The 15,262-nt window shown below is 49.2% G+C and overlaps 1 protein-coding gene and 1 pseudogene across 2 annotated transcripts in view; one reads left to right on the forward strand and one right to left on the reverse strand.

Moving 5' to 3' along the window:
* Positions 1-875: 875 nt before the first annotated feature.
* On the reverse strand, positions 876-1,025 carry LOC138505275 (5.8S ribosomal RNA; annotated as a pseudogene).
* A 2,977-nt stretch (positions 1,026-4,002) lies between these two features.
* Positions 4,003-15,262, forward strand: part of MPI (mannose phosphate isomerase) — a 404,206-nt gene continuing 392,946 nt past the window's right edge. For both annotated transcript variants that reach the window (XM_069624514.1, XM_069624515.1), the window contains exon 1: positions 4,003-4,092. In XM_069624514.1, coding sequence (XP_069480615.1) covers positions 4,077-4,092 — 16 coding nt within the window. In that variant the 5' untranslated portion in view covers positions 4,003-4,076. The remainder of the gene's footprint in view (positions 4,093-15,262) is intronic.

Below are 15,262 nucleotides of genomic sequence, written 5' to 3' on the forward strand. Positions count from 1 at the left end.
CACGCCCTCTTGAACTCTCCAAAGTTCTTTTCAACTTTCCCTTACGGTACGTGTTGGCCATTAGTCTTGCGCCCGTATTTAGCCTTAGAGTTTACCACACGCTTTGGGCTGCATTCCCAAGTAACCTGACTCCAAGAAGACCTGATCCCGGTGTGCAAGAGGCCGCTACCAGCCTAACACCATCCACGTGGTGAGACTCGATCAGAAGGACTTGAGACCCCTGAGTGATGCCGGGGAGTCGGTCTTCTGTACACCACATTTCCCACACCTGCCGCTGAATGGGGATTCTACGCTGGGCTCTTCCCTTTTCACTAGCTGTTACTGAGGGAATCCTGGTTAGTTTCTTTTCCTCTGCATAGTAATATGCTTACATTCAGCAGGTCACCATGTCTGAAGAGGCCATGGTCGGGGAGCACAAAACTCAGGGCAGCTGGCCTCGGGCCCGTACGGGGGTTGCCCCAGCCCTGTACCTCTGGTGCAGGCAAGTGTGCTCTATCCCAATCTGCGACCGAAGCCCACATGGTCACGAGGTCCGCGCTCCATGGTCATCCTGCGCCGACAGCCGTGGGACACCAAAGAGCCACACACAGCACGGCCAGGTGTCCCAGGGTAGGGTGAAGGTGCGCCAGGCTTTTTTAAGCCTGCTGCCACCGCCACATCCGGGGCGCGCCAGCCACCGAGCCGCCCCGAAACCAGCATGAGGCGGGGAAAATGGGGAAGCCAGGACATATCGGCAATGAGCTTGTGCACCAGATCCAAGGATCCAGCAACGGTGCTGATCGGGGTCTGACCATAGGAGGATGAATGGAATGGGGTCCCTGCGACAGCCCCAGCCACGCCCCTGGGAGGGAACCCCGGGGCGATTGATGTACAAGCGACCCTCAGACAGGCGTAGCCGCGGGAAAAACCCAGGGCCCTATGGTGCATTCAAGTGTTGATCAATGTGTCCTGCTATTTACACTAATTCTCGCAGCTAGCTGCGTTCTTCTTTGATGCACGAGTCGAGTGATCCACCGCCAAGAGTCACAGGGACCTTTTTTTTGTTCCAGACGTCGGCCTGACCCTGCCGATGCAGGAGAGGTCGGGGGAGGCAGCGCTGCCTGTGGCGGGACAGCCCAGCGCCATCTAGCTCGACTGAAACCATTGTGGTTTAAAAATAAATAAACAATCCAAGTGCTCAGCCTGGGAAGCCTAACCACCACCTGCAGCAGCACAGCGCTTCCCAGTGGGATGGAGGTAGGCCGCTCCGTCACCTGCCCACCCAGCCTAATCCACTCATCCTTCCCCAACCCCTTCCACTTCCCTTTTGCGGGGGCTGGGAGACAGACAGCGAGGCGGGCCAGAAACAGTACAGACAGGGGGTAGGGAGGGGACCGCTAGAGTCTTCAAAACCCCAGCCTGGCCGCATAGGGCCCAGCTCCAGGTACCTGGGCAAGCGGGAAGGTCACCCACTGCGCCAGCGGGCCTGGCCATCGCACGCCCAGATGTGGGCGGCTGGAACCTTGAAGCTCACCGTCGAGTAAACTAGCTGCACCATGGCTCAGGGCTCATGCCTGGCGTGCGGGGCCCCTGTTTGCCTGGGGAGGCGCCCTTCGAGAGCAGTCAGGTTTCCCTCGGCTCCCGGCTGCCCCCATTCAGGGCTTCCCTGCTGACCGGGGTGTGCCTACACGCTGGCAGGTCAGAGAGGAGTGCGCGCCCCAACTAGCGCAGAGGCAGGCTCAGTGAGGAGAGGGGGCTGCACAGGGCTCCCTTTTTGGTGCGTGGTTGGGGACATCCCCAGCAGGTTAACCCACCCGTGCCAGGCATCCCTGGCCATCTGCTGGGTCGCACACCCCTCTCTGGTGAAGGGAATCCTCGCTCCCAGGCATCCCACCACCTCCCTCCAGAGCCACACCAAGATGCCCTGTCCCACTTCCCAACCCACACCTACCCATACCACCCTCCAGATCCACTGTGCCCCATCTTTCCCTCCAGAAACACACCCATGTGCACCATCCCTCCACCCAGATGCACTGCCCCCACCACCTCCCTCCAGAGCCACACCAAGATGCCCCGTCCAACTTCCCAACCGACACCTAGATGACCCATGCCACCCTCCAGACCCACTGAGCCCCGTCTCTACCTCCAGAAACACACCCATGTGCACCAACCCTCCGCCCAGATCCACACCAACGTGCCCCCACCACCTCCCTCCAGAGCCACACCAATGTGCCCTCACCACCTCCCTCCAGAGCCACACTAAGATGCCCCGTCCACTTCCCAACCCACACCTAGATGACCCACCACCCTCCAGACCCACTGTGCCCCATCTCTCCCTCCAGAAACACACCCATGTGCACCATCCCTCCCTCTGCCCAGATCCACACCAATGTGCCCCCACCACCTCCCTCCAGAGCCACACCAAGATGCCCCGTCCAACTTCCCAACCCACACCTAGATGACCCATGCCACCCTCCAGACCCACTGTGCACCACCCCTCCGCCCAGATCCACACCAATGGGCCCCCACCACCTCCCTCCAGAGCCACACCAAGATACCCCGTCCAACTTCCCAAACCACACCTAGATGACCCATGCCACCCTCCAGACCCGCTGTGCCCCATCTCTTCCTACAAAAACACACCCACGTGCCCCCACCACGGCCCGCCAAAGCCACACCAAGATGCCCCTTCCAACTTCCCAACCCACACCTAGATGACCCATGCCACCCTCCAGACACACTGTGCACCATCTCTTCCTCCAGAAACATACCCATGTGCACCATCCCTCCGCCCAGATCCACACCAATGTGGCCCACCACCTCTCCCCAGAGCCACACCAATGTGCTCCCACCAGCTCCCTCCAGAGCCACACCAATATGCCCCAATCAACTTCGCAACCCACACCTAGATGACCCATGCCACCCTCCAGACCCACTGTGAGCCATCTCTCCCTCCAGAAACACACCCATGTGCACCATCCCTCCGCCCAGATCCACACCAATGTGCCCCCACCACCTCCCTCCAGAGCCACACCAATGTTTCCCCACCACCTCCCTCCAGAGCCACACCAAGATGCCCCGTCCCACTTCCCAACCCACACCTAGATGACCCATGCTACCCTCCAGACACACAGTGCCCCATCTTTCCCTCCAGAAACACACCCATGGCCTCCATCCCTCCCCAGACCCACACCAATGAACCCCAATCCTCCCCCAAACCCACACCACTGTCCCTATCCCTCCCTCCAAACCCACACCAATGTGCCCCTTTCTCCAGATCCACACAAATGTGCCCCATCCCACCAGACCCACACCATTCAGACCCCACCAAGGTGCTGCATCCCTCCCTCTAGTCTAGACCAATACCATAATGCCCCATCCTCCCTCCAAATAGCAAGATGTCCCTTCCCCCTTGCAACAGATGCCTGTGTGCCAATCCCGAATCACAAGCAGATAGCCCCAGCCAACCCCCTCTAAAACCACCCATCCTAATAATCACACCCTCATGAAACATTAAATCACTCTATTAGCCCCCTGTGATCAGTTAAACACGATTATACACGGTCTCCCTGGTAGCCCTCCATACCTTTCATGTTGAATAGCTGAGCATGATTTTTAAAGTAAATGTAATTTCCCGCTCCCCTATCGAAATCGGGTGTCTGCAGGAAAGTTCACGGTATCCAGAAGAAAATGCTAATTGTATTTACCGCCAGTCTAGAGCAAACTGGTTGCTGCTGTTTCTGCAACCGAACAGTCAGAGCCTTGCCGCTCAGGACTCTCCATGCTCTCGTAGAAACGTTCCCGGTATTCTAAGGAAAATGCCCACCCCAAACGCTGCAAGCCAAAGGCAGGCAGGGCCCCCAGAGGAAATAATGCCCACCTCCGGAAAATGCCCACCCCATCCGCTGCAAGGCTGGCGGGGTCCGGATGCACTCGCACAGGCAGCCAGAGCTTCAGAATTCCCGCTCACTGAACGTGCTGCGGAACCGCTTCACTGCTCCGGCCGGAAATCACACGGATGACATCAGAGGTCACGTGAAGAAGAGTGGGCGCGCCATTGCGATGGTTCTTTTCTCGGATAGGAACTAGTCGCTACCATGGAGGTTATCCGAGGTGAGCTGAGGGCAGGGCAACCAAACATGCACTTCAAGGACCGTGAGGGGGGAGAGCCGTTCAGGGTTCCTAGTGGGAAAGGCTGACATGACATGTCCTGCTAGTACCCACCTGCGAGGGAAAGAAATCAGAGAATTTCCCGAGGAAAACCGAAATGTGGGTGGGGACACGATCAAAGATACGCCCCTTTGGGACAAGTTCCGTATCTCAGAGGCTGCTCAATAAATTCTTCTTCTTAGACTGCCTTTTAATAATATATTGTATAGGTGTATATAAATTCCTGAACATCTCAGTTGTACTATGGTTAGTTTACACCATTTGCGAAAGAGTAGTATTGTAACCACTTAAAGCCAGCTTTCTAACGCAAAGACAAGTACTACGTTTCACTAAGCGAAACTTGTTAATGGGATTGTACCGTCAACTCATTTAGTTTCGTTTCGCCATTAAGACCAATACCATTCACCGCTTTCATATGTATTTGTGCATTTCTAAAATTCAACTTTCATGAGCTCCCGTTCGACCACTAACTGAGCAATAATTGTTCGGAATTGTTCTCATTATTCCTGAAAAGCCAAGTTCTAAATTATTTACATTGGAAACATTCACATTTACCCGTGTGGTGGCCTTGAGTGATAACAGGACACTTGTATAGTAGAATAAGGTTTTTAATTTGACACCTGGAGTCAGTGGAGTGACAGGGCTATTTGAGTCCAGGGCAGGGAAAGGGGCAGTACTCGCAATTTTGTTCTGCTGCCCTTTATTGTTATCTTCACTGCATGGTACCAGTCAAAGGGTGCTGATATCCCTTGTAAGCTAGAGCTCCCAGGAGGCTGTCCTCTGCCATGGAGTTACGCTCTGCTCAAGGGGCCTGTGGATGACAGGCTCTTGGAGGGCTAATTCCCCCTCAGCAGGAGGAGCTCCGAGGCAGTGTGAACTCTGGTGCCTCCTCTCTGGCTGTGTCGCGAATCCTGCTTTACTCGCGCTGCACGCACAAACTCTCATGAGATCTCCCTGCCGAGATCTTGCGAGGGAAGTCTCCCCCCCACCCCCACGCACACACACACAGACACCTCCTTCCGTAGGAAAAGATGGTTCCTAGTCCATGACAAAGTCTGCAAACCTGATTGGGTTTCTTCTCTCGTTGGGGCCTGTTCTGGTTGGTGGTTACACATGGGGATTGGGTGGTTATGCGGGATGTGTCAAATGAGGTTGGGTCCATTGAGGTTGCTTCCCGATGTGGTTCTTTAGACCGTGGCGTGGTGTGGAGCTCATGTGGGCATGTTCACCTTGGTTCCCTTCTTCCGTGACATCTGTCTCTGGTTGTTGAGGGTCGCTTGCTAAACCCGATTGCTCATGGTCATTTCCTACTCCCCTGCAGGGGCAGGTAGTGGACAGCCTTTTCTTGTACACAGCCACTCTTTCCAGGTTCCACCTTCTTCCATCACTGGTGTGGACATGGTTGGTTCCTTTCCGTGTGACTTCTATGGCCTTGCTATATTTGGAGCCTGTGGTATCTTTGTGGGGTAGGCGTATTTTCACCAAGTCCCCTTCATTGATCTCTGTGCGATGGGCTGCCCTCCGGTTGTCACCTTAAGATTTCGTGATGATCTTGTTCTTTTGCAATCTGAAGACAATGTTGCTCATGGTGATGTCATCGTCCTCTCTGACTTTGTGTAGCCACGGTGGTACCAGCGTGGATGCAGCCCTTCTCCCTCTCAGCAAATGAAAAGGAGATACTCCTGTGATGGCATTTGGCGTCAGGCAATGTGCTGCTAAAGCCTCTTTGACAAACTTGTATGGATTCATGCCTGATGTGCATGCCAGTTGTAAAGCGCCTTTGATGAACCGATTGGCCCTTTCTACCAGCCCGTTGGCTTATGAGTGGTACAGACTTGCTCTCAACTGATGGATATTGTGCTTCTTTAGGAAGCTTTCCATTTCCCTGGAGACTAGTTTCACTCCATTGTCCGTTACAATCTCTTTGGGGAGCCCTTCCCTTTGAAAAACTGCGCTGAGTTCTTCTATAACTGTGCCTGTAGTGATGTCCGTCACAAATTTAATTTTCGACCCACTTGGAGAAATAGTCCACCATGACTACCCTATGCCTGTTGTCACTCGACGTGCCATCCAGTGGGCCAATGAAGTATAGCCCTATTTTGGGCCAGACGCAGTGTGGGATTTCTGTGGTTATCATGGGAGCCTGCCTCACCTTCAGTCGTTTGTCGCTGTTAGTGCAATCATGGCATCTTTCGATCATTGCCCTTACATCTTGGTCCATTCCAGGCCACCAGTACGCATTGCGCACTCTGCATCGTGCCATATTGCTGCCCAGATGACCTGCATGCGTTCTGCACAATATCAACTTGCGGATGCCTCTTGGGGGAATTAGTCGGTCGCCTCTCATTATTAGGCCATCCATTTCTGTGATTTTGCCGCTGACTTTCCAATATGTTCGCAGACCTTCCGGCACAGCTCTCTCACTGGGCCACCCTTTGCAGACCTATTCTGCTACTCGGCCCAGGGCATCATCCTGTTCCATTTCTTACTGCCAATGTAGCTCGCTCATCTCCATAAAGTCTCTGTTCCTTAGATCTCCTATGGATACCACCACACATTCGTCTTTGAGGAATGTGGTTCCCGGGGTACTTTGGTCCAGTAGCCTGGACATGCAGTCCGCTTGGGTGTTCTTCCAGCTGCAATATGAGTAATCTCATATGTATACTCCTGCAGTTTGGCGGAGATTCTTGCTCGTCGTGGTGTCACCGTTTTTGTGCCGCCAGGGGTCAGCATGTGTACTAGGGATTTGTGGTAAATGACTAAGCAGAATTTGGTTCCCCAAACGTACAACCTGAAATACTCACCGGCCCAGTCACACGCAAGGATTTAGTTTTCAACGGTAGAGTAGTTATTCTCTAAGGTGGATAGCGCTTTCGACGCAAGGGCAACTATTTTTTCTGTGTCTCCCTTCTTTTGGGTAATGGTGTCACCTAATCCGTATGCACCGGCGTCTGTTGTTATGTACGTTTCCCATTTGGGATTGAACGGTTTGAGACAGCGTGCGTGCAGGATTCACTTTTTGATTTTTGCAAAAGCCTCGACTTGTTGGGATTCCCTTGTGTTCTTCACACCTTTCTTCAGGAGCTCTCTCAAAGGCGATGTGGTTTCTGAGAATCTTGGAATGGATTTTGTGCAATATTCCACGAGATCCAGGAACGACCGAAGTTAGTCTCCCAACGTCGGGGCTGGGGCATCAACTGTGGCTTGTAGCAGGTTTTTCTTGGGGCTTACCCCTTCTTTCGAGATGCGGTAGACCAGGTACTCTACTTCACCAGTACCAAATATGCACTTCTCGTGACGCAGGTGGATTCCAGCGTTCTGTAGTTTGCCCAGTACTTCACTCAGTACTCTGTCATGGGTTTCTGTGTCCTTTGCATATACCAGGGTGTTGTCTTGGAAATACAACACATTTTCGATGCCGTGCAGCATGGAGTTTATCATTCTTTGAAATGCTAACGCAGCAGATGACAACGGAATGGCATTCGTGTATATTGATATGTGCCGAATGGCGTGTTGAAAGCTGTGAGAGGGCGTGAGGCCTTATGCAGACCCATTTGATGGTAGGCATCTCGCATATCAAGTTTTAAAAATATCATTGCTTCATTCATCATTAGTATGATTTTGTTGATGCTGGGCAATGGAGAACTGTCCGTGACTACTTCCAGCTTGAGGCTGCATAGGTCTATGCACACTCTCAACTCATTGGAGGATTTCTTCTTTAGGAGGACCACCGGGCTTAACCATTCAGACGACTTGACTGTTTCAATGGTTCCTTCATTTACCATTTTCTGAAGCTGGGATTCGAGTGCTCTTCTCGCTTCGCTGGAAGGGGCCTGACCGGTACTGCATTTGGTTTCAGACGTATTTTGTGCACATCATTTTTTATTTTCCTGGGTTTTTCGCAGAACAACGCATGGAATGCCTCCTTTAGGTTTGGCGCTCCTCCTGAGGAGACCAGCAGCACTTGTTCAGCGGTGCTGGAGTCTAGCCGGATGCTCAGTTTATGCTGGTCGTCCCATCCCAATACAGCTGGGCCCTCAGACGAAAAGTAGACGTTCGTTGTGGTGCACCTATCCTTGAATTCAATTTTGGCTCTGATATAGCCTAATAGTTTTACGGTGGCTCCCCCAAAGTCTGTTGGCCTTTGTTTGGTGCTTCTAAGTTCAACCAAGTTGCGTCCTATCATGTTCTTGTATGTCTGGATGGGGAGGATGGTCGGACGCCGAGTCGGCCCTGACGCGCATTTACATTCCATCCACTCTCACCACGCAATGGGGTTACTCTTCTTGCCCGAGATGAGTTGACCATGATCACCATGGGCTTGTCGTACTGATCCTCTGTCGCCGTCAACGCTGGCGACATTCCTTTCCCACCACGTGCATGCTACGGCAACGTGGCCAAATCGCCTGCACTTGGAGCATTCCTTGTTCCTTGCGGGACAATCTCAATCATTTGCCATGTGCTTGATGCTGGCACATCTGTGACACTTGGGTGCTTCTCTCAACTTTGGTCCTTTTTCCCTGTCGGCTTCTCGTGGCTGTCTCTCTCTATGCCCCTTCCATTGCACAGTGGCCATTTCGGGTCCAGGTGATGGCCCACTAACTTCTCTGTGCCTGCTCGAGGTTTCCTCATCGGCCCTTGCAATTTGTATGGCTTTATCCAGGTCCAATTCTTTCTCTTGTATGAATTTGTCCTGGACATTGCGGGAATTGGTATGGCCCACTAGCATGTCGCAGATGACTTGTTCCACGTTGTCCCCAAATCCGCACAATGCCGCCAGTTCTCTCATCCTGGTGATTTAGTCATTGATAGGTTCGTTACCTTCCTGTTTCCTTGTGTAAAACTTCAGTCTGTGGAGCACCACATTTTCTTTGTTGGAGACTCTTTTAACTATGCAGCAAACTGCCTCCTTGTAGACATCATCGTTTTCGTTGGTGGTGAGCACAGCCTTCAACCCAGCGAAGATGCGCTGCTCTTCAACCCCCATAGCGTTGAGCAGCATGGCCTTCTTTCTGGCTGGCAAATAGCCTCCTAATGCCTCCAGATACGTGGAAAACAATGGCTCCCATAGTTGTCACAGGATTGTCGGGGGACTGGAGAAAGGTGGGGGGGAGGTGTGGCGCCCTGCACGGTTGCTGTGCGGCTGTTTTCTGGTCCTCGTCGCCAAATATGTTGTGGCCTTGAGTGATCACAGGACACTTGTATAGTAGAATAAGGTGTTTATTTTTACACCTGAAGTAAGTGGAGTAACAGGGGTATTTGTGTCCAGGGCAGGGAAGGGGCCAGTACTTGCAGTTCTGTTCTGCTACCCTATATAGTTATCTTCACTGCATGGTACCAGTCAAAGGGTGCTGATATCCCTTGTAACCTTGAGCTCCAAGGAGGCTGTCCTCAGCCATGGAATTACGCTCTTCTCAAGGGGACTATGGATGACCGGCTCTTGGAGGGTTAATTCCCCTCAGCAGGAGGAGCGCAGAGGCCCGTGTGAAGTCTAGTGCCTCTGGTCCGTTTCTGGCACGAATCCTGCTTTACTCGCACTTCACGCACAAACTCTCGCAAGATCTACATGCTGGGATCCCGCAAGGGAAGTCCCCACAATCCATCTTTGATTATTTATGTCCGCCAATTAATCGTTGTCAAGTGCCTAGAAAAAAATATATTTTTCAGCGCCTATTTTTAAAAGTGAAGTAGTGAATAGTTCTCTTTATTACTATGTTAATAGTGCTTTATACCGAGCTAAATCACTACTGTAGCAGTCTCAGCGCCCAGGCTTGTACAAGACCCGGTATATTGTGCCCCAGCCAGGAATGTGGACGGGAAAGGAGCAGAGTAAAAATAAGAGGGGATGGTGCCACAAACAAAGGGCGGATGAAGCGGTGGAAGAATGTCTTCTGATTGCATGGTTGCATATCTGTCTGGTAGGTGGACCATAGAATTTACAATGTTGAAAATATGAGTTTATTTTAATGTGTGGGATCAATTGGAATGTGTTACAAGGAGATTTTGGAGAGTAGGAAAAGTAGTATACCTTGGAATATTTGGATGTATGAAGGAATATTTTTAATACCGCAGGTCAGTCTCCAAAATATTCTGGGACATGCCATCCTGTGGGCCGAGTACGTTCTATTAAAGTAAAGATTAGACTGTTAGGAAGGTGACTGTTTGTGATTAACAAAGAGAGGGAAGGGAAGGTAGGTTCCAAAGGACAAACTATTCCAACTTAGGTTGACAAAATTGCAACCTTAAATGTGAGATGTTCTTGAAATAAGATTAAGCAGTTTTGGAGCTTTTCCAATTCGAAATGCAGCTGATGGATTGACATAATTTTAAGTGTTTAGCAAACTCCACTTCAATAGGATTGACTAAAAGTGAGTATGCCACATGCGCATAATGTTACACTAAAAGACACAAGAGCAAGTATAAATAAGTCACAAATCACAAATAGAGCATTAAAGAAGTAATGCAAGATAAAGTGCACCTGTGGCCAATACCTAAACATACCACACCAATCCTCAAGAGAGCTACACTATTTTCTGTTCCACTCCCACATCACCTGCTTCACATACAAGGCTTTGCCAACCAAACTTCCATTCTACTTTGTTGAAATTATCCCCATCTGTGGAGGCTGTCGCTGCACCAGAAGCATAATGTCACCAGATAAGAATCTAAGAGATACAAGGAAGAAAGAACCAGAAATTGGCCTTCTCCTGCTATGCTCTTGAACATTGGGATAAGACACTGATGCACATTTGATCCGTCCCACCTCTACTGTGTGTTTATGAAGACACTGAAACGTCTGCCCTTTGTGGAATATGTCACCCGTTGAGCCCTGATAAAGTCACTCCCCCCTCCTCTTAAGCTCTCTCATCCTTTTCCCTTCTCCTGTTCTCCCAGTCATACGCTCTTTGAAGTCTCCTTTTTTTGTGCAGAGTACTTTACTCTAGCTGGATTTGCACTATATAAATCCCATTGGCTTTAGCCATGGGGCAAAATGTCGCTATTGGATATTTCTATATTTGTTTTGCATGAGAATGTTAACTGATCTTGTTTGTCATGTTTTTGTATCAAGTGAAAGGTTTATACTTTTATCTGAACCATAACACTGAAATAAATAAATAATGTGCTATTCAGCTCCTAAAACGTTACCAGCACAGGACAACAAATGCAAAATGATTCAAGCCTTGTATTTCACCAAGTGGGTATGGATGCTGCAATGTTTCTTTATTTTGTATAGCCTTTCTCTAGGTTTATCCACCCCTGGGCACATTTTTAATTTGGCTTCCAATATGCAGTTATTAACTTGCAGAGGTTTAACATCATATAGCTTTCCTGCTTCTTTCAAATGAATTTTATGTCAAGACCGGAGACAGGAGTAATTATAATGCTCTTTTTATTCAGTAGCAGCTCATTTTCTCAAACCACCCAAGATTTCCTAAAATTATTTATTGTGAAAGGACATCACATGGCTCAAAATGTCCAATCCAGTATCTGAGTTACAAAATGATCTGCAACAGGCTTCAAAATCTGCACTCAAACACCCCATTGGAGTGTGTTAATTGACTCTTGGTGAGTAAGAAATGGTGAGATTTGTAGGGTGGAGTGACTTTTTATGTTGGACAGTAGTAAACACCTTTTTAATTGTTTTACTCCTGATCAAACAATCTTCTTAGTTTCTTCTTTCTTCACAGCATTAAAATGAATTTTTATAATTTTGTAGATGTTGGTATTTGTGTATTTTATGAAGCTTTGTTGACTAGATTACTTTTGTAAGCATTAGGCTGGTATTCTAGGCAAACCAGGTTGAGGTTTGGAACACACTAAACTGCCTTACGGAATGGGGGTGTCCATGGCTTTCTCTGAACCCTTTTTTGTAAATGGGGAGTGATATCTCGCAGGCGTGATGTCTGGCAAGAAGCGCATGTTAGACTAGACCAGCAATAGGTAACATGTATAAGGGCAAGTGTGTGGGTGAACCTTGCATGTACACAGTGCATTCCACTACAGGAATGTACTGTGCCTTACAAATGCATTCCTGCCTGAGGGGAGGGCGTGTTAGGAAAGACTTCTCTTTTGGCAACCTTCCCTCCATAGTTTCTGTGTTCTGACTTTTTGAAGGGAAAGAAAGCCTTCAGCTTCACTTCCCCTGGCTTTTGCTAATTTATTATGGGGAAACTTATCGGTCTTTCAGAGCAGTACTCTGATAAAATGTTTCCTTTTAACTTTCACATTTTTGTAACTTTAAAATTGCACACAGCATCTTTCAATGCAGTGCAATGGGGATATCACCCTACCCCTTTACACATGGGAATTTTGGTTACTTTTATATGTGGCTAACGACAAGCTGGTGGCAGCAGATATATTTTTACCATGTTTGTGTAATTTCTAGTGTGTACATTCATGTTTACCGTGTATGGCTACTAAACAAGGCCAACGGCCACAGAACAAGATTTACGCTTGTTCTTTGGCAATGTTGCAGTTTGTCCTTCTTCCTGCCTTTCCAGGTCAGGAAATTCCATATAAGGTCATGCACTTGCTCGGGAAGGCTGATGCTTTCGCAGGCTAGTGCTGCCTTTGTGTGTGGCCTAGGAAGTGGGTGGGACGGTCTGGTTCCACTCCACATCTGTGGTGCCAGTGAGACTAGCTGGGGGGCATAAGTAAAACCAATAGTTGCTCCTGATTTGACAACTACTGGCTGTTTGAATGGTGAATATCCTTAGCATTGGTGTGTTTGGACTGGTTTCCAGGCTGGATTTTGGATAAGAAGAGGACTCCTGCAGCAATTTCTTCAGATCAGCATTGGAGCCAAGTAATTCGTTGTAGACAAACAGCCAACTGAAGACCCGAAGAAGACCCCTGAAGAGGCTTGTCATCCCTCCCTGTGTCTGTCCCGGTGAGGGCCTGTTAGACTACCTGACCTTCGAAGACCCAGAGTGGTACATCAGCCCGTGTACTATTGGGACCAACTAGACTCAACACCTTCTCGATGATCTTGCTGTCCTGAGGTCTTAGGAAGTGTCCCTGCACCACTCAGTGGACTGACCAGCTCCCTCCTGGACTACCTCGCCAGAAGCGCTGCTGTTCCGCGATTGCACCTGGAACTTTGGTGGTCGCCAGCTCGTGGTGCAAGTCGCCTTCCCTGCGCATTTCAGCGCCTCAGCCTCAAGGGATTTGATCCTGAAAAAGCTTCTTCACAGTGACTGGGAGGTCACCTGCGTTGTTTGTGTGTGGTGGCCGTCGCTAGGACTCGTCTCCACTCCCGTCCTGTGAAGTGTCCTAAAGAGGCCTGCATTGGTAAATCTTGCATTTCTACATCGCCTGGGGTTGCATCTGAAACTGACAAGAAGAATCCTGGCACCCGCAGCTCCCGGGCACCTCTCACCGGAACCAACAGCAGGACATCCTACCTCCAGGGACACATCAAGTCATCTGGGACAATCGGAGTCGGGGGGGGTAAGTATATGCAAAGCATTTGTCTCTCCCCCTCCCCTACAACTCTTCCCTCCCCACTTTCTCTTCCATAGGATAACATTGAAAACCAGTCTCTTTATATCCCAACATTCCATTGTACAGCCTTTTGGTCGTTGAACCTGGGTAGTACCATCTGAAAGGTAAGAACCCATTTTACTTACCTAGTAACTTTGTTGCATCTCTTCTTTTGAACAATCACCAACACAAATAACTTACCTGTTACAGATACATTTAGGGGAGAAGCGTGTGACTCCTGTTACTTTTGCCTTCTTCCTCTGACAGATTGGACTACCTAAGTTAGGGAAAATCACTTGTATAACTGTATCACTTTATCTACCTCCTGTGCTTATTTAAGTAATTGACAGCATTTTAAGAACCTATGGTGGATGTATGTATGTTTATTACTGAGTATTGGGCAATGGAGTGCTGAGCAAAGTGGTGAGCAGTTGCCTTTAGCGCTGTGGTAGAGTCTGCCTATACTGCCTATTGCCGTGCTGATACAAGGAGGAGCCTGGATTCAATCTGGGCACCCGCAGAGCCGAGTGGTGAACAGTTGCCTGCAGTTACCTGCAGGCAAGCTATGGGGGTGATGTGTGGAAATAAAGTAGTAAAGGTTGTGAAAGAGCAGGCGTCCAGCAGGAAATGCTCTAATGATACCAGCAGTTCATTTGAATTGGACTTTTGGAAACCAACTGTTACTCATAAGACCCACAGGACACCTGTGCTCGTCTTGAGATAACACATTTTTTAAGTTAATCAGTTCCGATCTTTCTCCTCCATTCAAACCCATATATGGGGGTTGAATCAACTGTGTCTGCTGGAAAGTTACCCGTCAAGCACGTTAGTCTTGTGGGAAGTGCTCTAATCACATTGGCAGTTGATTTGACTGGGACTCAACAGGCTGCAGTGGGTCTCGTTTTTATAAGAGCTTGCAGGATGCCTATACTCATCCAGAGATAACACATTTTATTGTCTAAAAATTACTTATTTGCGATCTGTCTCTTCCGTTTGAACCCACAATTGGGGACTGAATTAACTGCACGTTGGAAAGTTACCTGTATAGAGCATTAAACAAGGTGTTATTGAGAATCACTTCTATATTGATCCCGAATGAAGATCTCTAAGATTCACATATAGAGTAAGGCCCCTAGAATGCATTGTTTAAGGAGCCTCTCTAAAAGGACTGATTACACCATCCACAAACAAATTCTGGTAATGACAAGAGAACTTCCCCTCCCTGCATCACTGTAAGAGGAAAAGAGCTACGGGCATACCTCTGACGGACAGCCCCTTCCCACAGAAGTGTCATTGGGGTTGATGAGCAGGGTTGTAGGCAATGGGACAGCCACAGAGGAAGGCATAAGCGGATCGAAAAGGGGGGTGGGAGTATACATCGCATAAAAGTGAATGCATTCATTTACTTACAAACTCAGTAACAGATGCATATATACTAAAGGTGGTAGTTTCTCTGGAAAAGGGGAGACCACCAAGGGTTAACTACTCCATCTTTTTATACGGATGAGGACTGTGATATAAGTGAGGCTTCAATATCGTTATACGTTTCTACTCCCCACCCGGCTTCAAGAAATGGGGAGTATACCACTCCAAATGAATAAAGAGGGGGCAGGTGCAAATACTCAGGCTG

The sequence above is a fragment of the Ambystoma mexicanum genome, chromosome 11 (genome assembly GCF_040938575.1).
Source record: "Ambystoma mexicanum isolate Mex_15411 chromosome 11, UKY_AmexF1_1, whole genome shotgun sequence".
NCBI lineage: Eukaryota > Metazoa > Chordata > Amphibia > Caudata > Ambystomatidae > Ambystoma > Ambystoma mexicanum.